Source organism: Muntiacus reevesi, chromosome 4 (assembly GCF_963930625.1).
Source record: "Muntiacus reevesi chromosome 4, mMunRee1.1, whole genome shotgun sequence".
Taxonomy (NCBI): Eukaryota; Metazoa; Chordata; class Mammalia; order Artiodactyla; family Cervidae; genus Muntiacus; species Muntiacus reevesi.
In genome coordinates this window covers 95901107-95926129 of record NC_089252.1, presented here as the reverse complement: position 1 = coordinate 95926129, position 25023 = coordinate 95901107, and the positions used below count along the sequence as shown (strand labels likewise).

The window sequence follows — 25023 nt, the reverse complement described above, 5'->3', positions numbered from 1 at the left end:
GCCAGGTAAATGTGATGGTTCCTCTGGAGCTCTCTGCCTCTCCAGAAAGGCTTATGGATAAAGGTTCGCTGAGTTTTCTGCATAGTCCTAACAGATTTTCCCAAGGTACCTTTGGGATCCTAGCTCTGCGGGCACATGGGCAGACCCAGGTTCTGCCTCATCCCTCTAGCTTACCAGTCTCCCGGGGCTGCAAGGCACTCAGGTGCTGGTGTTCTCACTCCCCCACGACAGCATGACGCCCTCTGTCAAAGTGGAGAAGATTCATCCGAAGATGGATAGCACGCTACTGAAACCCGCGGCAGGGCCTGCCTGTCCCGCCCCCGTGAGCTCCTCAGCCAAGCCTGGCCTTAACTGCCCCTCAGTACCAAAGCCACCCTTGCCTTCGCCCGGACACGTTCTGAATGGCAAAGGGCTTCCTGCGCCGCCTGTTCTGGAAAAGAAGGCAGACGATTACTCCAATAACAGGAAGTTTTTAAATAAGAGATTATCAGGTAACTTCATATTTTTTCTCTCAGCATTTCTTTTTGTATTAACTGGGCACTCCTGGCGGAGGAAATCAACTGTTATTAGAAGTCCTCCTTTTAAAACTAGCCAGCTTCAGCTTTCAGATGAGGTTCCCTAAGTTGTGTCCTTGACCTCCTCCTCCTCGGTTTTAGAGTGCATGTGTGTGTAGGTGACATAGAAGCAGATTTCTAGTGGCGTGTTCCCAAATGGAGTAGTGAGGACTGCTGGCTCACATGGTCCCGCTCCTTCGTCTGGTGACTGGAGTGCCCACCCTCTCAGTGATGTCGCGACTTTTTTCTCAGTGCTCGAACATTTTACTTCTTACATTTATTGATAATGTGGCAGATTTGCTTCAAGTTATAACTTGCCTGAAATAAGAGAATCTCTGATTTCTATTTTCAGAATAAGTGAAGGAGTGTTTGAACCCATTGTAATGTCTGTGTGCTTTTGACAGAAAGAGAGTTTGATCCTGACATCCACTGTGGGGTCATCGATCTCGACACCAAGAAGCCCTGCACCCGGTCTTTGACGTGCAAGGTAGGGAGTGGGCTCTGGGGAGAGCCCAGTGCTCCAGGAAGTGGGAGGACCAGGGCTGCACAGCGCTGCTCCCCAGGTCTCTCTCGCTCACAGGGCCTCTGTTCTGATGATTTTCCTGGATTTTTAAGGGAGGTATTGACTCTGTTTTGATGGAGAACACTTCAAATTCAGAAAACATGGGACCTGTTGTTATAAACAGCTGTTGTAAACTGCCCCTAGTGAGCACTGTTGTTTCCAGGAGGACAGTCTTTTTTCCTAATTAATCTGTTATCTTCAATGCCTTTGATTTCAGAGGCTTCCCTTTACTGTGTTTTGGAGTGTACTGACATAGGATACATCCAGAAATTTCCTTTTCTTGTATGGATAGATTCTTAAAATGTTTGTGTAATGCTTAAAATGTTTGTGTAATATCTGGTTCTTAATTTTACAGCTATTAAAAAATCTGTGACTTTGAGATAGTGTTATTTTTTTAGTGTTAAAAAACCTAGGTCACATGTAATCATATATCTGTGTACACACACACACACACACACGTATGTATATCTGTGTGGGTATACATATATATCAGTTTGTTCAGTTGCTCAGTCATATCCAACTCTTTGTGACCCCGTGGACTGCAGCTCACCAGGCTTCCCTGTCCATCACCACATCCCTCCTGGAGCTTGCTCAAACTCACGTCCATTGAGTCAGTGATGCCATCCAGTCATCTCATCCTCTGTCGTCCCCTTCTCCTCCCGCCTTCAGTCTTTCCCAGCATCAGGTTCTTTTCCAGTGAATCAGTTCTTTGCATCAGGTGGCCAAAGTATTGGGGTTTCAGCTTCAACATCAGTCCTTCCAATGAATATTCAGGACTGATTTCGTTTTTGATGGACTGGTTGGATCTCCTTGCAGTCCAAGGGACTCTCAAGAGTCTTCTCCAACACCACAGTTCAGAAGCATCAATCACACACACTACAAAAATGTAAAGATTCCCTCTTTCTGCCCTGAGTTGTCCTTAGAAAACTTAGCCAGTGTGCTAATGAGAAGGTGGTGTATTTACTATAAAATTAGTATGGATGTGGGAGTGGCTTCAGTAGACCCTTTATGTGAATGAGCATATATGCTTATGTCCCCAGCTACCCTGCAGATGGGTTCAAAAAGTATTCAGAATCATTGCCTTGAAGTAATTTTAAAGCCATTGTTTGGAGAAGGTTAGAAATTATAAAAGTTAGTGGTGTTCACTACAAATTAACAAAGTTTTTGATGTATTATACATTATATTTTGATGTATAAATTTTATGAAAGATTATGTTTGAATAAAAACATTCAGGTTCCACTTCATCCACTAAACAGTAGAAGAATATTAAGATCTTCAGAAATGAGAAATGCTATTTCTTGATAGTTCTTATTAATATTTAATTTTAGTGTGTTGGTTTTATCTTGCAACAAGGTACTGAATATTTTGAAGAAATTGGTTGGTCAAGATGACCTTTAAATATCTAATTTTTAAAGAATTATGGATCCTTTTCTCTGAGGAAAACATACATACACATGCATGTTCTGAATTTTGCATTTTATCACAGAGGTCATTCCACTTCAAATTCACCTTTGAATCTCCTAGTTAAAAATTCCTCAGGACAAATTGCTTTGCTTTCTGTAATAATAATTGAACACTTCGAGTGGTATGTTGTTGATGGTAGCCATTTGAGCTCTGTTACACTCGTGTCCCATTCAGTGTGAGCGAGTGCCTCAGCCCTGCTCCATGCTGTATCACACTTGCCAACCTCTCTCCGCTCTTTCCCTGCCTACCTGACTGTCAGCCACACAGATTTCTCAGTGTTGTGGTAACTATGGTTAGTGAAGAAGGCTTACTTTACCCGGGATGCTCTTCTTTAATTATCTATAAGACATGCTGATGAACCAAAAGCTTTATCAACTCCAATTCTGCAAGGGATTTGACCAGTCTTCTTCCTAAACCTTCAGTGGCTTTATGTGGATCCTGCCTTTTTCTCCCATCTTTTTGAGTTGTGCTTGCCCTTCATGTGTAGTGTTAAGGGGTCTTGACCATCTAGCAGGGTGCCAGGCCTATCTTTGCATTAGTATATATTTTCACCCAGGCGGGGCATGAGTTCAGCATAGAACTGGCAGAAGATACAGCATGGCAACTGGCCTGTCCTTGCACAGACGCCCATACTTTGCTCTCGTGGCCTGTTTGCCAGTGCTCCTCCCTTTCCCTTCCTCTCAAGCTGTGGGGCTAAACACACTTGACCGCCCCAGCTCAGTGTCCCCCATGCTGCTGGCCAGGTCTCTGTTAGGCTGAGGACACCTGACGGCCATCTGCCGCTGTCCACTCCTGTCATTCTGGGGTCTGCCTGCCACCCTCACTATCCCCTCCTCACTTCCTCATCTGTCAGTGTTCTGTTCTGTGTCCTTGCACTTCCATCCAGGTAGACTTGGACTCCTTTCCGTGTAGAAACATTTACTGCACACACGTGTGGGCACAGGCCTCCCTCTGGGCCTCAGAGGATACAGACTTGAACAAAATCAAGGCCTGGCTCCTACCCTTAGTGGTAAAAGTTACCTCTGATGGGTAATAAAAAAGAGGCCAGGCTAGTCACAGTCTTCACTAGGGGAACTGAGTCGGGGAGGCTCCTTCACCTTAGGACTACGAGGCTGAACTTCTTGGGGTTTGTCTGGGCAGAAAGGGGTGGAAGAGACAGCAGAGGCAGTCGGTGTGAAGGCTGTGGGAGGAGGGCAGAGCAAACAGCTTAGGGTCCACAGGACAGCCTGGAGGTGGGCAGGGGACGGAGGCGTGGGGGGCAGGGAGCACAGGTGTTAGGGCAGACCGGGCCCCGGGCCGCCTTACAGTGGGTCCTTATCTGTGGGCTTCACACAGCTCCCACAGAGTTCTGATGGGCAGCGTCAGAACTGTTGTAATCAGACGGTTCTTCAGAGCCCAGTGGAAATGCTGTTTGCTCTTCAAACCAAGCTTGGGAAACATCCATCATCTCTGCCTACTTTCTTCACTCAGTCTTGCCATGCTGGGCACCAGGGACACTCAGGGAGGAGGAGCGGCTTCTCCATCATCTGTCTGGAGACATGGGCAGGTGACCAGTGATACCATACATTCGTTTGTTCATTCAGCGTGTATTGGAGGACCATCATTTGTATCTGCCTTTTGTTTGAGGCATTGATGGTGTGCCAGATGCTGTCCTAGGTGTTTGTATAGCACTGAGCAAGACAGAGGTTCTTGGCTTCATTTGGGTTACTTACAGATATATTACATATTAAAGAAAAACAAGTAAAAAAAAATTTTTTTTAAAGCCCTACTCATGTTTCTAACTATCTGTGCCAGGTTACATTTGAGCAGACATAGTTGCAGTGTGACTGATAAGGACTAGGTTATGTTACTGAATTGCAAAAGGGAAGAAGAAGTCTAACTCTCCTAAAATCCTTCACACTGTAGCAGACATGTGAGCCTGCAGTGCATTTGTGTAATGTGTGCATTTGTGCAATTGTGTAACGTGTGGATAATGAGCACACAGGAACGATCCTTTGTAGTACTGCTGTGACATGGATGAGGCAAGGACTTGAACTCACTCATACTTGGGAGGTGTTATTTGGGCTGCTGTGGTTAGTGGCGCCTTTTTTTTTTTTTTTTTAATACCAACAGGGGTCCTGACAGTAAGGAGTGGTCAGGTTTACTTGACCTTTCTTCTTCTCAAGAGTAATTCCAAATTTCTAAAGATGTGACCATTTTTGATTCTGAGATTACACCTTGTCTCCAATTCCAAAAATGCTGTCTGTCCCATTTTCTTGATTTCCATAGAGAGTGCCTGTTCATGGGGTTTCACGCTGCTGTGCATCTTTTCCTATTCACAGTCTGTCTTCGCTTGACTTCACACTCTTTAATTCCCAGATCTCCCTCTGCTGCATCAGCCCCTCTTTCTAGGGTGTCTTGAGCCGCTTCCTCTCTCTTTATGGCATTGTCACTGGAATAAAGAAGCAATTGTATTTAATTTTTGCTTTCTGGCAGTTACTGAAAGAAGACTTTCTGATACATGTTTTGTGGGATGTATCATCCCATAAAAGGGAAGTATTTCTTCCCTTTTAATACTGAAAACTCTTAAGTGGCCCAAAGAGAGACTTTCTAGTGGAGTTGGTGACAGTCCTGACCAATGAATTGCTCCAGTGACACAGAACTTAAGGACCTGTCACCTGTTATCAGGTTTGACAGTCTCACTGTTTGCCCCTTGGTTACATACCAGGCAGCATGGTTGACGTTTTTTCCTTTCTTCTGGTGGAAGTGACATCACCAGATTCTTACACATATGGAGCCTGGATTATCTGCTTCTAACTTAAAAAAAAAATAAAATTCATGCTCTTAAGGTTTTTCCATTATCAAATGCTAAGCAGCCTTTGATTATGCTAACGGTCTAGATTGCTTTTTTATTGGCATTGGTGTTCTTTGATATATGACATAAAAATTTATTACTGACGTTCCTCCATTTCTGTTTGTTTTGTTGTTGTTTCTGGTGTGTAGACACATTCCTTAACCCAGCGGAGGGCTGTCCAGGGTAGAAGAAAACGATTCGACGTGTTGTTAGCCGAGCACAAAAACAAAACCAGGGAAAAGGAATCGATTCGCCATCCGGACTCTCAGCAACCAGCGCAGCCTCTCAGGGACCCACATCCCACCCCTCCTAGAACGTCACAGGAGCCACACCAAAACTCTCACGGAGTGATTCCCTCCGAATCAAAGCCTTTCATAGCTAGTAAACCTAAACCTCACACCCCCAGTCTTCCAAGGTAAGCCGCGTCCTGCAGCTCTCTCCCTCCTCAGAACAGACACGCAGCCTGTAGAGTCCTGGCGTGTCGCGCTGCCGAGGACAGGCATCAGGCTCGTTGCAAGAAGAGGGCGTGTTTTCTAATCGGGTTTTATTTTTAGAGGAAAAAAAAACTGTTCATCAGTGAGTTTCAACCAGGGCTCTTCATAGCCAAACACAAGCATCAGAGTAAAGCTAGAGCTGCCTGCTCGACCTGCCTGTCTCCTGATCCCGCAGAGCAGGGCTGAAGCCCGGGTCCTGCCTGCAATAGCAAGGGGGACATCTCACATGGCTTTGGCACCAATTTCCCATTCATTTGTCTTGCTTCTTGCAAAATACAGCAGAAGGGATTCTTGCTAGGGATAGGCATTCAGCCTGAGTTTTTATAGCATCCGTTTACATGTATCTTCATTCATTCACCTGGGACTCTGGCCGGAGTGCGCATTAGGCTTTGGAGCGGTGCCGTGAGCAGCACGTCAGAACTTAGCCACATCCCTCAGACACGGTGATGGTGGGCTGAGATGTGCATGTGTGTGCTTGTATATTTAACCAGGTTCAAGTAAAGGACTTTGTATCCAGAGAGAAGGGAGAAAGGCACAGATAAGGAGGGTCTTGTGTCTTGACCATCAATAGTGAGGCCTTCTGCTTAGGAATGTGCAGACCCTTGGCTGCTGTTGCTTAATTAACCTTTTCCCCTCACATGTCTGATTCTTGAAATGGCCGCATAAAGGGTGGAAGTGCCTCCCTGGGGAAACCTGAGTGTGTGCCCGAGCCTGTCCCCGTGTGAGCCCCTTGGTTCTGAACGGCACAGTGGAGGAGTGTTCCGAGCAGGTGCCCCAGAAGGTGCCCAGGGCCAGGCCACTGATCCTTAGCAAGTCCTTTCTTTGGCCACCTTTTCATTAAAGTGTTACCACCTGAAACAAAGTGGGCTTAACTCTAGGAACACCAGGCCTTTCTGTTGGAAAAGCACACTACTGTCCATGAGTCATGCATTCCAGATTACCCACATCAACGCACCTTCTTTTATCACCTCCTGTACCTGTTAAGTTATTTTAGAGCACATTACCTGTAATTTCATTGATCCGCCTTAGTAACCCAATTCCAAGTAGAATTTGAAGGGGAATCAAAGAAAGAATTCTCTTAAGTTCCACGTACATCTCGCCTTTTTGGGAGAGAATAGGATCAGGTGGGAAGGAGAATGATTGTAAGTGACTTTGATTAGACCTGGCAGAAAACTCCATTTGACATCGTGTGGTGCAGGAGAGAGACCCCTTCGCTCCAGGCACCCCGGATCTGCGTCTGTGTCCCCAAGGGCTAGTGGTGGCGCCCAGAGCTCCCCTGGTGGTTTTGGATACATGGTTGTATCTGAGTCGAGGCGGCTGATTCCCAGACATGTGGTGTGATCTGATCAGTGCTGCACTTTCTGCTCACCAAGGCCTCCAGGCTGCCCTGCTCAGCAAGGTGGGAGTGCCCCCATTGACCCTCCTCCAGTCCATGAGTCTCCACACCCTCCCCTGCCTGCCACTGAGCCAGCTTCTCGGTTATCCAGTGAGGAGGGAGAAGGCGATGACAAAGAAGAGTCTGTTGAAAAACTGGACTGTCATTATTCAGGTCATCATCCTCAGCCAGCATCTGTAAGTTCCACACCCGCCCCGGTGCCGACCCTCCCCACGCAGCAGGGACAGGGCAGTGCAGGGGGGCGCGCCGGGGACCGCAGCATGCCCTCGTCCGTGCGGGTCGCCCCGAGGCGGCATGCTCTCTGGCGGGCGCATCTGCTGCTGCTCCCAGTCTCTCATGACGCGCAGGGCTAGGCATTGTCACGTTCATGCTTCACAGCCCGCGGTCCTCAGTCAGCGCTGTCTGTCCCGGCCGCTCCTTCCCGGGCCGTGCGCCCTCAGAGTCTGCGAGCCCAAGCGTGTGCTTTCTCTCTTTACAGTTTTGCACATTCGGGAGCCGGCAAATTGGAAGAGGCTATTACGTGTTTGACTCCAGGTGGAACCGGCTACGCTGCGCCCTCAACCTCATGGTGGAGAAGCATCTGAACGCGCAGCTCTGGAAGTGAGTGCCCGTCCACCACCTCTGGGGCGGGTGGGGCCTTGGGGCTGCATCCTCTTCATTTCTTACGGGGCTGATTTAAGGAAGGTCATCATCTCTGATGAACACAAGGGCTTGAACAGCCCTAGAAGAAGGACCTTCATCATTCATCCATTCACTCCTGAAGCAGATGTGTCTCGTTCTCGGCACTGGGGTTTTAGGCCGAGGGGCTCCCAGATGGACGGAGCTCAGGTTCTAGGTCGGGGAGAAACGTGAAAGCCAGTCAGCAGAAAACAGACATCATAGCTTGTCATAAGGGAGAATAACAGAAAAGCCCATAATCTGTATCTCTTATTGAGATTACTATAGGCCAGACACTGTAATAAATAGTTTTTACAGCTCCAGGCCAGAGGGCTTCATGGAGAACCTGTGTGAAGGGGCCCTTGAGCTGAGATGAGTGGTTGAGAAAGAGCAGTCGTGGGACGGGCAAGGAGGAGTGGGTTCCATGCAAGGAGAACAGTGCATATGAAGGTCTTAAGTCAGAAAAGAACATGGCTTCTTTGAGAACGAGCAAGGAATCTCTTGGAACAAGAGCAGACCCGAGGTTAGGATGACGCTGACTGAGAGCCCTGGGGAGAAGGGTCTCAGGTGAAGGAGCTGTGCGCTCTGGCTTTCAACTGAAAGTAAGGTGATCGTGTTGTGTGGCCTTACCCATGCTCCTGTTTCCCCAATGTGATTTTAAGTTGAAGAGGAGTTCCATGGCCCAAAAAGTTTATTAACCCAGTCTTTCTGAAAGGAAAGTTTTTGTTAATGCAGAACTTCTCAGAGCCTTTAGTGAGTGCTGTCCATGTAACTCTGAAAGCATAAGATGATAGCATGTATAATGTGGACTGCCCCTCAGTCTCTTGTGACCTGAGAACCTCTTTTGGGGGAGCATCTGGGAGACTAGTGTTGGGTAGAACCTACTTTGGAAAGCATTGAGCTTTGTTAAAGGGGGCTATCCAGCAGTACATAGTCATCCCAAATCCTCCCTTTGGGCATCATTTACCCCTAGTGCCTCCCTGAGTAGGCTCTGCAAGTACATCTATTTGCCTCTCTGCTTGTGTTTCCTGTTACAGTCAGAGGAAGTTATCAGACCTTGGATAGTCCGTGATCCAGAGGATCACGTGGTCTCTGTGGTCACTAGTAGGGCTTGCATTTGTTCACAGTGAAGACCAGCCCCGTGGCAGTGTTACTTTGCTTTATTTCATATTTGTTCCTAGTTCTTACTGGGTAAGAGCTCTAATGAAGTAACAGTGTTCTGACCCAGAGACAGACTTGGGCAGTGGTTTGTTGGGATTTTTTTTTTGGTGTGGGGGTGGGTGGTAGCCTCAGATCAGACAACTTTAAGATGAGTAAAATCTCAGTTTCTTACCTGGTGGGACCTGAAGAGCTCACTGAGATTATGATCTCTTGGTTTAACGTACTCATCAGGGTTACAGATCTGTGGGTTTGACATACTCGTCAGGGTTTGGAAGTGTCCTGGGGATTTCTATCCCCATCACACTGATGTGTGGTTTACAGCCAGGGTTTGGGTGAGAGACTTTCAGTTGGTTCTTGGAGGCTCCTGTGGAGAGACATCTTTGCACTGTGATGTCTGACGTAGCAGGGTCCACCGGCTGACCACTGTTTTGCCTTTGCTGTGTCGCAGTCTGCCTGCCTTATCAGTCACTTGCTCCCAGTGAGGAGGAAACTTTCTTTCCATTACCATGACCTTTGAGGTTTTAAAAAATCAGTTCAGCAGAGACAGACGGGCTGCTGTGATGAGCTGGCATACGGGCCTGGGGTGGATAGGAGCTTGGAGGGAGTTGCCAGGCCAGATGCTTGAGGGAGTAAGTGCTCTCGACATGGGAGTGAGGGGGGTTGGCGCAGGCAGCCCCTGGGATTTGCCAGGAGCGGCTCAGCACTTCTCTGCAGAGGAGAACTCCTCTTGAGGTGGCATCTTTGAGGCACTCAAGGAACCTCTTGATGCGGTCTGGGTCCCATCCCCTGGCACGGTTGAAAATCCTCCCTCCTGCGAGGAGCCCTGCCAGCCCTGACCTGAGCCCCTCTTGCTCCGGTTCCTGTGGTTAACCTGGGGGGTACGTGGAGCGGGTGTGAGCCTGCCAGTAGCTCAGTCATCCGCAGTGTGGAGTCTCTGGACAGCAGGTGAGGGTAGACTGGCTCGTGCTCTAGCTCCTGCTCTGACTCAGACCTGTGTGTTCTGTCTGCTGTCTGCGTGCTGTTATCAGGGAGCGCTGAGGACAGGCTGGATGGCTACCAGGTTTTAATGTGAGTTTTCCTTTTTTTTAATTTTTAACATCGGCTAAAAAAGGAAAAATGGATACAAAGAGGCAGATAGTAAAAAGTTTTACTTGCCCTGATCCCCATGCTCCTGTTTTCCACCCACTCCTCACAGACAGTTTTATTAGTTGCTTGTATGTCTTTGGGTTTCATGCAACATAGGTTAATGTGACTGCCTATTCTTTTTTTTTTTTTTTTGGGGGGTCTCTTCTTTATGCAAAAGGTAGGAAATGACTTGAAAGAGCTTTTTAATGAGAAAATAGTAATGTCATCCAGAGAGTCCACATCCCTGTCCCTGTGGAAGCCTTTCCTTTTCCCCAGGTTTGGTTCCAGCAGCCTGGCCTTGAGGCTCCGTCCTCCTAAGCCACCTGGTGGCCATGAGACGCCACTGCACCCAGGGAGCAGGGACCCCTGCACTGAGTTTCAGTCAGGGCTTCTCACAGGTGCCAGTGCTCTGGGGGTCTTGCTGAGATACACAGTCTGATGAAGGAGGTCTAGGGTAGGGTCCAGGGACCCAGCATTTCCAGTAAGCCTCTTATGTAATGTCAGTGCTTATCCTTCGTGAGTAACATAGGGATAGAAGCCCAGCTTCTCAATCAACTTCAGCATCTGGAGAGATCTAGAAGTTACTAGTGCCTGGACCCCACCCCTGTGATCCTGGTGTGGCCTGAACGCCACGGATGATTGTGACGTGCAGCCACGTTGGGAAGCACAGACTTAGAGTAGGAGCCACACTCTTGCTGGGGGAGGGCTTTAAAGGCTGGTGTGAACACTTGCAGTTGTTTAATTCCTTTCATGAATAGCTATAGTTCTTCTCAAAAAGCATCAAGAGAGATTTGGCAGCTATCTAAGCCAGCTCTCTCACTTGAAGGTTGAGGAGCACTGCTGGTAGTTGGATCAGCCAGAGCTGCCCCGTGAAGTTTGCCTCAGGGCAGTCTTGGCAGTTGACTTCCCGTCAGGCCATTTACTGTTTTGCTATCTGAGTGATAATTATGCTATAGGGTTTTTTGATATTTTGGTTCTGTCAGATTTTAAAAGTCATAGCTAAAATAAAAGTGGGGAGGGTCCCTCGTTTGACTGTTTGAATAGATTCCCAGATAGTATTATCAGAATCCATTGTTGGAACACTGACCAGAAATCCCCTGAGATTTGGGGGCTTCCCAGCTATTCAGGCAGTATCTGGGACCTGTCAGTTACTAGCTTTTTCCCTGAGTGTTCATGAGTTCTCTTAATGGTTTGAGTGCCTTTGTGTTCTAGGCCCTGTGCTGGATGGACAGTAGTAAGTCAGCTGTGAATTGCTCCATCTGCAGAGACACTGGACAGTGATTCTCAGTCACACCTTTTAAAACTACCAGCGCCTTCCCAAGTCTAGGAATGGGGCAGAGTGGGAACTACGCAAGTTAGGAAGGCCTGATTTCCTCAGAAGGTGATGATGGGCCAAAACAGAAGGATGAGCAGAAGCTGGGGTGACAGTGTCTTAGGCAGAAGATACATGAGGTCTAGTGTCATGACCTGGTTTAGAAACTGAAGGAAGATCAATAGCCAGAATTGGGGCGCTCGGGGTGCTGGATGGAAGGGTGTGGTGTGAACTTGTAACCCCAGCAACATGGCCTTACAGGCCAGTGTTCTCAGAGCACAGGAAAGCATGAAGAATTTGAAGGGGGGAAGTGACACTCCTTGTGGCTCGGCATCTTGGCGCGATTCCTCTGACCAAGGGGTCTGTTCAGGGCCAGAGGTGAAGGAGGTCTCCTTCTGAAAGTTCCCACGAAGGGCCGTGGTAGACGCTGCTCACGCCCTCTTCTGTTTTGCAGGAAGATCCCGCCCGTTCCCAGTACCACATCGCCCGTGTCCACACGTGTTCCTCACCGGACAAACTCTGTGCCGACGTCACACTGTGGGATTAGCTACCTGGCAGCGGCCACCGTGTCACCTGCCCCCGCCCCGCTCTCATCCACCTGCATCTCCCCCATCAGTAAGTCGGCCCCAGCTCACGGAACCACGCTGAACGCCCAGCCCGCCGCCTCCGGGGCCGTGGACCCTGTGAGCAGCATGCAGTCCAGACAAGTGTCTTCCTCCTCCTCCTCCCCCTCCACGCCCTCCGGCCTGTCCTCCGTCCCCTCCTCCCCAATGGCCCGGAAACCTCAGAAGCTGAAATCCAGCAAGTCTTTGCGGCCCAAGGAGTCTTCTGGTAACAGCACGAACTGTCACAACGCCAGTAGCAGTGCCGGCGGTGGCTCAGGAAAGAAACGCAAAAACAGCTCCCCACTGTTGGTTCCCTCATCCGCCTCCTCGTCGTCCTCGTCCTCTTCTTCTCATTCCATGGAGTCTTTTAGGAAAAACTGTGTGGCTCACTCTGGACCTCCCCACCCCGCAGCAGTAGCCTCTGCCCCGGGCATCAGCCTCAACTGTGTGGCCAGCCGAGCGAACTCAGTGGGCGGCCGGCACGAGCAGCCAGGGTGCCGGGGCGCCCCCAGCGGGAGCCCCTGCGAGTCCATCAAGAGGATGAGCGTGATGGTCAACAGCGGCGATTCCACACTCTCCCTCGGCCCCTTCGTGCACCAGGCCGGCGGCGAGCTTCCTGTCAACTCCCACGGCGCCTACCAGCACTCACACACTCCTCTGGACAAACTCCTAGGAAAGAAAAGAAAGTGCTCACCCGGCTCGAGCGGTGTCAACAGCAGCGGTGGCAGCGGCAAGCCCACCAAGGTGGCCAAACTGCCGGCCGTGAACAATGTCCACGCAAAACACACGGGCCCCAGCCCGGGGGCACCGGGGCTGACGAACAGTTCCCTCCTCCATCAGGTAGGACAGGGCCTGGGGGCCCCGTGGGGAGGCTCGTGGCCTCTCCCTTGAGATGGTTGATCAACTCAGAGATCTGTGCGGTTGGTTTGGTGGGTTTGCCTAAAAGCAAGTGTCCGGCTTCACGGTGTCTTTTAAGAAAAGGCTGAGTTGAAGGCCAGATGAAGGTCACACGGGCGCCTCTCTGCCAGACTCTCTGATGACTCGGAAGTTGCTCTTGGCTGAGGAGGCCACACCAAGTGCATTTCCGCAGCTGGGGCGGCGGACACCGTCCTGCGTGATGGTGGAGCCCTCCCTGTCCTGGAGTGCGGTCCTCTTCGTACGTTTTTCTGAAGAAAGCTGGGCGAAAATCAAGTTGATGTGGAAAGGGATGATTTAAATTTGAAAAAGGCTGTTCATATTTTTCCCTTCAAAGAATTTCAGGTTTTCTTGTTAATTCCCTCCCTCTGTGTTCTCCCTGTTTTCCGAGGAGGCAGGGAAACAGAATTTAACTATGGCAGAGCAGAAGACTAACATCTCGTTGAAGTTAACAGATTGAAAAGAAACCTGCATGTCACCTGTTTCTAGAAAAGGGCTTGTCGGGCATCGGATTCATTACTGACCGTGGTTTCTCTGGCTGTGTCTTGTCTTCCCCACTCCTCCTCCAGCTGCTGTTTGCTCCTGTGGCCAGTTCTTCCACCTTCCTCTTTCTCCTGTCCAGCTTCTCTCATCTTGTCGTTTCATTCAGCAGGGTACTTTCTGTCTTTGCTTACAAGCAGGAATTTCAGCAGTATCAGCCTCAGAGCTCTGCTTTAAAATGTGAGGCTCTTTTTGTTTTGCTTTGTTTTCCCTTCCTCATCTTCAAAACTGAACATAAATGTCAGACTAGAACTTGTCCAGAAAATACCAGGAAGTTTCTTCATGAGACAGAAGTTTCCCTCCAGTATATGTGTGAATGAAAACTCAGCACCAAAGGTGTGGGAAAAATAATGACGCATGAATTTCAGTAGCAGCCGCTTCAATTCTTCTCTTTGAGCCCCAAATACATAAGTGCTATTTGTGTGTCATTTGGGCCTTTGAACAGGATTCCTGGACAAGTGAAAACTTCTTGATTTGTAGTTTAACGATAAGCATAAAAATACACTGCAAACACTGTAAGAATCCATCCCTTAGTAACACTCTTCTGAGCGTAGTTTCCCGATTCATGTGAACCCCAGGGGGGAAGCCCCACTGCGCGCACCCCTGTCACGGAGCAGGCCGTCTTCACACGGAGGCTGCTGCAGACCTGACCGCCCTGCTGTCGGGGCAAGGTGGAGACTGGGCGGGTGCAGCCGAGGGTGACGATCTGTGGAGAACTGGGGAGTGGGCGCCTCATCTGCACAGAGCAGCGACTCCCAGAAACTTGCTCTAATTTCAGAAACTGAGCATCTGAACCTTCATGAGAAATTTCACCATTTTCCAAAGCTCTAGTTTTTTTTTTTATCATTTTGTCTTGACACATTTGTCAGCTAAGTTTGGCTCAGGAGCTACCAGTTTGCCACCTCTCATTTCCGCCATCTGAGGAGGACTACATCCCCCTTGGACAAACAGCCTATGTTTGGGTTCTTTTCCTTAACGGCAGTTTCATGTCATGTTTGTATTTGAGAAAGGTTTTCTCTGTGCAGTGGAATACATTCTGTTACGCTACACAAATTCGGGGGATGCGGGGTGTGGTTCATGGCTATAGATCACAGGATGGATCAACTGCCCAAAAAAGTATTGCATTTTTTTACATCCCCGATCATTTAGCTGCAAGAGGGAACCAGTAGCTTTCTTCAGACTATCAAAGGGACCCATGCCTCCAAAATGCTGTACAGAAGTCTGCTCTTAGACCAGTAGGGGCCTGAGCTCGCTCTTCTCCATGGAACAGATTTTAGAGCCGAGATAACTGGACTGGTTTGAGTCCCTTCAACAACAGAATCGGGGACCTGCTGGGGAGCCTGGGAGATATTGCTGAGTGCCCGCCCAGCCCCTGCATCAACTTGCGGGCTCTGCCACCAAGGACTTGCGGGCTCTGCCACCACGGACCTAAAAATAGCTCAGTGCAAGCCAGCGAAGGCCAGAGTTCCCTCTGCCTGCCTCCCCTCCGCCTTGGGTGTGAGCTTTCACACCTGTGTGCTGGCCCATTTGACCTTGTTCACGTCTCAGTTGACAACCTGGAAAAGCCTCAAGGAAGCAGCATCCGTAAATAGAACCAAAAGGCAAACATGTGAGCCTTTTCTCTAAGCTAGAAACCCAGGCTGCGTCTCTTCTGGACTGTTTTCTGAGAGCCAGTCTCTTAGAAGGATTGTGCCCAAGGTCGTTGGAGACTGTTGAAAGCTAAAACCAAGTTCTCTAGCTGCCTGCTCCTGGCACGGCCTGGGCAGAGGAGACATGAGCGGCGCGTGGCTTTGGGAGTACCTCGTTTAGAATCAAGGCAGGGCTGGGACAGCCACTTTCTTACCTTTCGATGTCTCCCCACCCCCCTCTTTTTTGAAAGCCAAAGGCCCGTCCCTGACAGCTGGAAATAGCACGGGGAGGAATAATGTGGACACTTTTGACGACAAGTTACACCTTCACTCAGCACTCTGGATTCCACGACACCTTTGAGTCTGTTTTCCCAGCCTCCTGTGGGCCACGAGGGTAGAAATCTGCCGGGCCGTTGTTTTAACGAGGATGCCCCTGAAGCTTAACTCACTGCCCCTGTAGCAGTGAGTACTTGTAAAGGACACTGGATCAAGTCCAGCCACCAAGTTGCTTTTATCAGTGTTAGAGTGGTCTGGACAGCTTGCTGCCATCTGTGAGAAGTTCCTGTCTCGTTGTTGAACCTGCAATATATCACCAAGCCGCTCTTGGAGGAGGTTGGCTGGTGCAAGTGTCTTGGCAAGAATGTGACTGTAGTCTTTTCTCCCTCCCTCCTTCTCCCTGCCTAGGTCTTCCCTCACCCTGGCATCTTGTAGGTCCCAAGTGTCCCTCTCCAGCCGTCAGATACCATAACTGGAGAGACCTCTGGGGGCAAGCAGAGCTGCACCCCGAGCAGCCCCCTGGAGAAGGGGGTCTGTGGCTAGGTGTTTACATCAGGGGCCCGGAATGGAGTGTGGACATTAGTGTGAGGCGCCGTGATAAAAGAGTCTGTGTTTTCGCCCAGCCTTTTGCAAGTAATTTGGGATCAGAAGCCGTCAGAAGTTTTTCATGTACGAACTGGTTTAAAAGCCATTGATGGCCAGAGAGCAAGGATACACCAGTGTAGAGGCTTACTTTTCATGGTACAAAAGCAATTCTGTGTGAATTAAAAAAAAAAAAAAGAAAATGCAGACAATTTTGATAATGGAAAGTCAAATTTTGGTGGGAGGGGGCTGATAAAAATCACTGTGGGGGGAAGTTTTCCATGATTTCCAAAGAGATTGATTTGTTTTTTAACCTTTGTTTTCATGTTAAACAATGTGATTAGGCCAGTTGTCCTGCCCAGGCTCCTGTTTTTAAAAAATTGCCTTTGTAACGTGAAGTAACTGGGATGCAGCAGAATCTGTCATTCACCAAGTCACTGGAGTACTCAAATGTTTCCAAAGCACTCTGTGCATTACCCCCAACCTCTCTGGATCCTGTCCTGGGACTAAGTGTAAATTTCTGCTTGGAGCACTCCCAATGTGTGTATCTACACACCGCATCCTGCCACTGCACACGTTTCTGTGGATACCACTGAGGTGGGCAGCAGGCACCCAGGGAGGGGTGCAGGTGACGGTACCACTGCCCATGTGGAGGTGGTGGGGTGCTCCTTGACATACCTCCTTTCTTGGGATTAATGCCTGTGATCTTCCTGAGGGTTTCAGAGACCACCCCCACCCCCCACTTCCGCCCACCCAGAATGTTTTTTCTAGTACTTAACCCCCAGAGAAAGAGTTTGATAGGTTAAGGCATTTCTGCCTGAGAAGGTACCATTGAATTTGAGGGGATGAGTCTACGACCATACCACCCTGAACGCGCCTGATCTCATCTGAATTTGAGGGGATGAGCTGGAGCTTTTCCATAGTTGATTCCACCGGCAGCTCCTGAAAGGAGAACCAGGCAATTTCGCTTAGAGGAACACAGGAAGTTGCCAACCACAGGGTAAATTTTCCAAGGCTCCGATCATGGCCTGGGTAGAGCCAGGACAGAGCCAGTCAGTGCATCTGTTTTCCTTACAATTCTTGGGTTACAAACTTCAGATTCAGGGAATTTTCAGTCAACAACAGGTAGAATGAATAAATACTTGGTTACCAGCCTAATAATGTGAATCGCTACAGAATTATTATGTAAGATAACAAAGTTTATGGAGATACTTTAGCTATAAATTGATGTAAAATATTGATTCTTTTTTTTAAAGGAAGGGGAGAACAGTAACTTGTTCAGTTATTATGCAATCAATTAGTAAATGTTTTAAAACTGATACTGTAGGAGAGCTTGTGAGAAGACTGCACAGATGGGCCCATTTGGTGTAGTTAGCAGAGGTCAGTCTGGTTTTTCATCACAGGAGAGAGAGAGAAAGAGGTAAGAGGAAATCAGAACGTACCTAGCTGATTCCTCAGTGACAAGTGCAATGGGGGATGGGTAGAATTTATTTTCAGAGCCAAGGGGACTTGATGGTTATAAATAAAGTTGCTTTTAGTGATGGAATTGTAGACAGATCATGTTGTTCCAGAAGATGTGAATAGGATCCATGATAGAAAGTTGACTCAGAATAATGTAGATATTTAGATAAGCGAGTCTTGATCCTTTGATTTCTTAGATTGAGGTTTTAATTTCATTATTGTCTCCCGGTAGTACACAGAGCATCGGGATTAGGAAATTAGCCATTTTGGACTCTGCCTGCCACAAACAGACCTATTCTAAACAGTGCTATTAAATTTTAGACTGTTGTTCAAATATTTTTATTTTCTCCTACAACTACTTTTTACTATAATGAACAAGTAAGACCATTTAAAACACGGGAGTACAAGTATTTTTTTGAACTAAATTAACTTGCAGAAACCAAATTTGCAGTGGTTGGGTTGTTTCTAGACAGACTTTGGTATCAATTTAAAACCAAGATAATTTTTATATTCTTTCCAATAGAATTTCGTGACAACTCCTGCAGTTTTCTTAACCTACAAAAAAAGAAAAAGTGCTGCAATGATGAACAAAGAATTATACAAAAACCTACTTTTGTATCTTTATTTTGGAATTTCTTGTTCTATTATAAATATGGAAGTATCCCTATTTGAGAAGACATATTTTGTTAAAAATGAATTGTACATATTTAAATATGTATTTTTGCACAGGTCTTTTTTTCTGATATCCTGTTTTGGTACAATTGAGATCATCTAGTATTTATTTATTAATTAATAAAAGTAAATACCTTTTTATAATTTGAAGTGGTTCACTGCCAAGCCAATAGTTCTAGGACCTGCTTCCTTTACCATGTAAGGGACGCCTCTGTTCTGTGAAAGTCTTCTGTCCCTTTCAGTGTCTCGGGAGTGGATTCACGCAGATGAAGTGGGCATTGCTTCTCCCTAGTTGCTTGACTTCCCTGTAGACTCCATGTAACAGGTGACATACTGCTTTTCTTTCGTTACGTGTGAGAGTGAGTGTGCGCGCGCCCCGAGCACACGCGTGTTAGTATGTGAGTGGTTAAAACTAATGGGAAAAACACAAAACTGAAAGTGCCTGAACCTAGTTTTAAGCTTAGACAGATTCTTTAAAAAGACTTGAATGTTCAGTTGAACTTTTTTGGAGTTTGCTTTTTCCACCTAAATATTGTTACTTAAATTTTAGGGGAGGAGTTGAAAACCACCAAATGCTGGTAATTTTATAAGGTATTTTAAAATCAAGACCTTTTGGTTCACAGGAATTCAACTGGTGATGAATTGCCCAGTGGCACCAAGGGTTACAAATCTCCTGTCAGCCAGCAACTTACACAGCGTGTCCGTTTTGTTATTCACTCGTGAAATGCAGAGTTTAAAATAGAATATTTAAAATATTTTGTATTCCAAAAATATAATACAGAGTACCTCTGAGAACATTGAAAAAAATGTATAATTTGAAAAAAATGTAACTTATAAAGGCAGCTGTCTTCCTGCAAGAGTTCTGTTGCCAAGGAATTTCTTAATGTCTCTCATTCTGTCCTGCGGTGGGGGGAAAAGTTGGGCTTTGGAAAAATGATTGTTAAAAGTTTCATTATGTTTAGCAGAAAAATAACCATTTTTACATTTTGTGTAAAGTCTTTTACATTTTTGAATCATTTAAATGAGCACTACATCCTGTCAGTGTGAGTGTAGGGCCTTGAAAGCATTTTGCCGGTTTCTTTTTTTTTTCCCTTTGAGCTTGGTTATAAAAGCAATCTCCTGTTTAAAATGTGTGAATAGTTTGATCATTTGTACACATAATCAAGAGCATCTCAGCTGGACTTTTTGTTGGCTGCTGTATAGAACATGAACAAATGTCAAGGGATAGAAGATTACTTTGGATATTTAAAAGAGAAGAAATATATAGTCTATTTGTTTTGTAACAAGTTCTGTAAATAAAATAATTTATACTATTTATAAGAAAAGTTGTGCTTTGCTTTATGAGAAATTAGTTTGTGGAACAAACATGTTAACGGGCAATAAAACTAGGATTTCTCAATAAATAAGGTTGGCTGCATGAAATATTTTACATGTTTCTGCCTCGTTGTGATCCTGAACCTCTTCCGATCTAGCCTGACTCTTCTTCATTTTTAACATCAGACACCCTTGTAAAGCCCCTTCCTTCAGCTTCCCTTCCATGCAAGCTACAAACTTTAAGGGCTTAAGATGTTTCCCTTCTTGGGCATAAAACTTCATCTTGGGTAAATTAATAACTGGGTAAACAGTGAACACAACTGTATTCTTGCCCTGTAGGCTTGTCAGCAGAAGGGAATCGATAGGTTGAGAAATGCATTCTATTTGTATTATTTGATGGCATGTGGTCAGTTTTGATTACAGGTAAGTCTGTGTGTGTATTTAATTTTTATTTTATATTGGAGTATAGTTAGTTAACAATGTTGTGTTTGTTTCAGGTGTATAGCAAAGTGATTGAGTTATATGTATACAGGTATCCTTTTTCACATTCTTTTCCCATTTAGATTATTACAGAATATTGAGAAGAGAGGTAAGTTTTTATCCCAAGTGGGTCTGGTTTCTTTCTTTTTAAAAAATTTTTTTTTATTTAACACACCTCCCTCTCTGGCGATACAAGTGTATTAGTGTTAGGCACAGCATAATCTTTCATCTCAAGAAATTTGGCCATTTTTACCATTTGCAAACCATTCTTACAAGTTACAAATTATTTTTGTTGCTTAAAAGACTAAGGGAAGCAATGGATTTGTGGACTGGAATAAAGGTGAGTAACTACAGGAAGGAGTCAGGCTGGCTTCAGTCCTCACTGCCCTGCTCCATGGACTTACATTCTATCCTTAGATCAGCTGACTATTCAAACTCATTCTTAATACATTCCCTATAGATAACTCCTTTTACTTGGATGTCCCCCTTAAACGTCCCAGGAGAAGGATCGATCACTCATCCTCTCATGCTTTTCTCACTTCTGTTCTCTTGCGGGTAACCTGGCCGGGGACAGCAGAAGATTATCCCAGTTCACCCAGCGGGGGATTGGCAGTTCTGGATCTTGACCTGAGGGAATCGACTGGCAGAAGGGCAGGTGAGGCCATTCTAGGCGGAGGGAGCAAAGTGGGGCCACACAGGTGTGAAGACACGGACTGGAGGAAGCTGGCTGAGAGGGAGGGGGGCCGACAGGGTTGGAGACAATGGCACCGGATTGTTCGGGACCTTACACGTCAGGGGGCCTTCATCCTTTGGAGCATGCAGTTTAATCAGATGTCACTGTCAGAGCCCAGAGATTTTCACAGCCCAGTCCTAGCCATTCACATCTGTACTGGCGACTGTGGAAAATCAAAGAAGCACTTAAACCTCTTTCCCTTTTTCTCACATATTTGCTCTTGCCTAAACTCTGTCTTTAGCCTTTACTCCCCACCCGTCAAGTCCTCCTCATAAACCTCTGCCCTAAATCAGACCTCAGGGCTTCCGCCTTCTGGCTCCACTCTCTGCTCTCTCAATCCTCTCTTTCTCATAAGAAACACTTGCTCCTATTGCGAGTGGGACTTACTAAATGAGTCTAATATGTATACTTGAATCTCTACCACATAGGACCCTCCCAGGTCAGAATGGGCAGGTGAGGACAGAATGGACAGGTGAGAACCTTGGGACAAAAATAATTGATAAAGCTGTTGTAGTGATCCAGGTAACAGCTATTAAGTTCTAAACTAAGACAGTGACCATGTGGATAAAGTGGAAACTTATTCCAGAGATCTTTTAAAGGTAAAACTAACAGATTTTGAGGTCTCATATGGGGAAAAGGGAGGCTAAGGTAATTTAGAGGTTTCTGTCTTGGCCAGGTTGGTTGAGCCTTAAATGGAATACATGCTTTGGTGATATAGAAGAAAAACACTGCAATAAATTTGAGTTGCCTGTGTAATACCCAGTGGCTATATATGTACAGTCTGGAGCTTAAGAGACAGATTTGAGCATAAAATAGAATTGGAGGGTTGCCTTTCACTAGGAGTGGATGAGTTCACCTAGGAGAAATAGGTAGCAATCTGACTTGTCATTAGTTAAAATAATGCTCATCAAGTTGGAGGCCTGATGCCCCAGATGTGGCGAGCACTTTGCATCCCTTCTCTCTCAAATCCCCTAACAGCGTATGTATTTCAGTGCCACTACTCCTACTGATGAGCAGCTTCTTAAAAGCTAAGTGTCTCTGTCCCACAGTGCCAGCCTTTGAATTCAGGTCTGTCAGATCAGCAGTTCTTAATCTTTTTTTTTTCTTTCTATAGATTCTCAGAATCACATGAAAGAAATCATAGCTTCTCTCTGACAGAGGCATGAGCACCCCACCTTCTATGTTCTTTTTCTAAGATTTCACAAACTTAAAGCCCATGTTCCATGGCCAGAGAGAGAAGACAGCCCAAAATGAAACCCTGGAAAAGAGAATGTTTTGGTGAAGACAAACAGAGTCTGTACCAGAGACATCAGGGAAGTCAGAGAAGGATGCATTTGAGTTGGTTTAATTAGAAGTTTAGACAGTTATCTTATTTATCAACCTTATCCACCCACTTAGGTGGTGGTGGTGTTTTTTTCCTTCCCCCCTTCTGCTGCTTTCTCCAGGATAATTGGAATCAATTGAGATGAAAAGTTAGACCCTGGCCTGGGCAGGGAGACTGCCAAAGAATTAAAAATATATGAGTGTGGCCAAGTGATGGCCTTATCTGGGTATTCAAGGAAGAACAGGGAGCTGCCCTGTAAGTCCATGCAGGCCCCCTAAAGATGTTGTATTTGCACTTTCCCTCTTGTTATGTCTTATGATCCTCCTTCCAGGTAACTTGTCTATGATCAGACCAGTTAAGTGATTCGTTCATAGTTATGGAGTACAGTCCATGTTCAATTTTATATGAAGAAGGGCTCTCTGTGTCCAAGACAGATCCAGAATTAGCACAGTGACACATGACTAGGTCAGGAAACAAAGGAATAGGATAGCAGGGTCCCAGTGGCGGTCCAGGTTTCATTTTCAAAAGCAGGGCTGTTCAGAGGTGTTTGTGATTCCTAGGTCCTGAGTGAGACCCTGACCGTGGATAGAAGTGGTGTGGAAGGAAATAGCACTGGAGTGAAGGCTTGGGAAGTGAGCTGTCACTGTACAGGTTGTCTTTTCCAGAGGCGTTAAGAGTTGAGAGGGAGTCAGAGCCAGCTGCTCAGGTTTGGAGTGAACGGGACATGGTGGCTTAGAGTTCTCAGGGTGGTGAGCACAGTGAGTGCTGGGTAGTGGGCAGCTTCACCAAGAAGGCATTTTGAATGAGGGTGGAAACTCAATGGCCAGCAGAGAAGCAAGGCATCATCTTAGCCTCAAGTTCCTGAGGTGTAGATGAAAGAAGAGCCTCTAAGCCAGAGGATTTCAAGAAAAGTAGAGTCCTCAAAACCTAGTATAGAGTTTTGCCAGTACCCACCTGACCTGCCTCTTGAGAAACCTGTATGCAGGTTAGGAAGCAACAGTTAAAACTGGACATGGAACAACAGACTGGTTCCAAATAGGAAAAGGAGTACGTCAAGGCTGTATAATGTCACCCTGCTTATTTAACTTATATGCAGAGTACATCATGAGAAACACTGGGCTGGAAGAAGCACAAGCTGGAATCAAGATTACCGGGAGAAATACCAATAACCTCAGATATGCAAATGACACCACCCTTATGGCAGAAAGTGAAGAAGAACTAAAGAGCCTCTTGATGAAAGTGAAAGAAGAGAGTGAAAAAGTTGACTTAAAGCTCAACATTCAGAAAACTAACATCATGGCATCCAGTCCCATCACTTCATGGCAAATAGATGGGGAAACAGTGGAAACAGTGTCAGACTTTACTTTTTGGGGCTCCAAAATCACTGCAGATGGTGATTGCAGCCATGAAATTAAAAGATGCTTTCTCCTTGGAAGGAAAGTTATGACCAACCTAGACAGCATATTAAAAAGCAGAGACATTACTTTGCCAACAAAGGTCTGTCTAGTCAAGGCTATGGTTTTTCCAGTGGTCATGTATGGATGTGAGAGTTGGACTGTGAAGAAAGCTGAGTGCCGAAAAATTGATGCTTTTGAACTGTGGTGTTGGAGAAGACTCTTGAGAGTCCCTTGGACTGCAAGGAGATCCAACTAGTCCATCCTGAAGGAAATCAGTCCTGGGTGTTCATTGGAAGGACTGATGCTGAAGCTGAAAGTCCAATACTTTGGCCACCTGATGAGAAGAGCTGACTCACTGGAAAAGACCCTGATGCTGGGAAAGATTGAGGGCAGGAGGAAAAGGGGATGGCAAAAGATGAGATGGTTGGATGGCATCACCGACTCGATGGACATGGGTTTGGGTGGGCTCTAGGAGTTGGTGATGGACAGGGAGGCCTGGAGTGCTGTGGTTCATGGGGTCGCAAAGAGTCGACATGACTGAGCACTGAACTGAACTGAGTCCTCAAAAACCTAGTACAGAGTTTTACCAGTACTAATAATCCCACTGATTGCAGAGACTCTTTGAAAAAGCAGATCTCTGGTAACTTCCTAAAGAGAGGGTTGATACAGTTGTCAGGGCGCCACCTATTGGTAGTGTTGACTACGTGATCCCTTCCCCAAGGCACTGTCAGGATTTATGATACATAATTGCTGGAATGAAGGCTGACTCACTCACTAGCTAGTTGTACCTTTTATTTGTTACATCCAGTCTACACAGGGAAGATTATGCCATTACAAGAGATTTCTGAATGACAGGACGTCACCCTTCCCCTTGACCCTGTACTTCAAGGTTATAATGGCCTGGAGTAAACTGACATGCATTCTTTATATTTTTTTAATCACTCTTTTTCAAAGCATTTTTAAAATTTTCAATTGAAGGATCATTGCTTTACAATGTTCTATTGATTTCTGCCATATATCAACATGAATCAGCCGAAGGTATACATATGTCCCTTCCCTCTTGAACCTCCCTCCCACCCCATCCCACCCCTCTAGGCTGCCGCAGACCCCAAGGTTGAGCTCCCCGCATCATAGAGCAAACCCCACTGGCGCTCTCTTTCACGTATGGTGACGTCTGTGTTTCACTGCTACTGTCTAGTTCGTCCCTCCCTCCTCTTGGCGCGCTGTGTTCTCTCGTCTGCATCTCCACTGCTGCCCTACAAGTGGCCTCATCAGTACTGTCTTTCTAGATTTCACATGTATGCGTTAATATATGCTGTCTTTTTTCTCTTTCTGACTTGCTAGTGTATGTAATAGGCTCTGTGTTCATCCACGTCACTAGAACTGACTCAAATGCTCTCCCTTTCATGACTGAGTAATCGTCCATTGTATGTGTATACCACACCTTTATCCATGCGGACGTCTAGGTTGCTTGCACGTCCTGGCTGTTGTAAACGGTGCTGCAGTGAACACTGGGGTACATGTGCCTTTTGCCATT

The 25023-nt window shown here is 46.5% G+C and overlaps 1 protein-coding gene across 3 annotated transcripts in view; it reads left to right on the top strand.

Moving 5' to 3' along the window:
* ATXN7 (ataxin 7) overlaps positions 1-19563 on the top strand; it is a 132381-nt gene extending 112818 nt beyond the window's left edge. For all 3 annotated transcript variants that reach the window (XM_065933349.1, XM_065933348.1, XM_065933350.1), the window contains 6 exons: positions 232-491; positions 959-1041; positions 5564-5829; positions 7282-7480; positions 7783-7904; positions 12014-19563. In XM_065933349.1, coding sequence (XP_065789421.1) covers positions 232-491; positions 959-1041; positions 5564-5829; positions 7282-7480; positions 7783-7904; positions 12014-13055 — 1972 coding nt within the window. In that variant the 3' untranslated portion in view covers positions 13056-19563. The remainder of the gene's footprint in view (positions 1-231; positions 492-958; positions 1042-5563; positions 5830-7281; positions 7481-7782; positions 7905-12013) is intronic.
* Positions 19564-25023: the final 5460 nt, after the last annotated feature.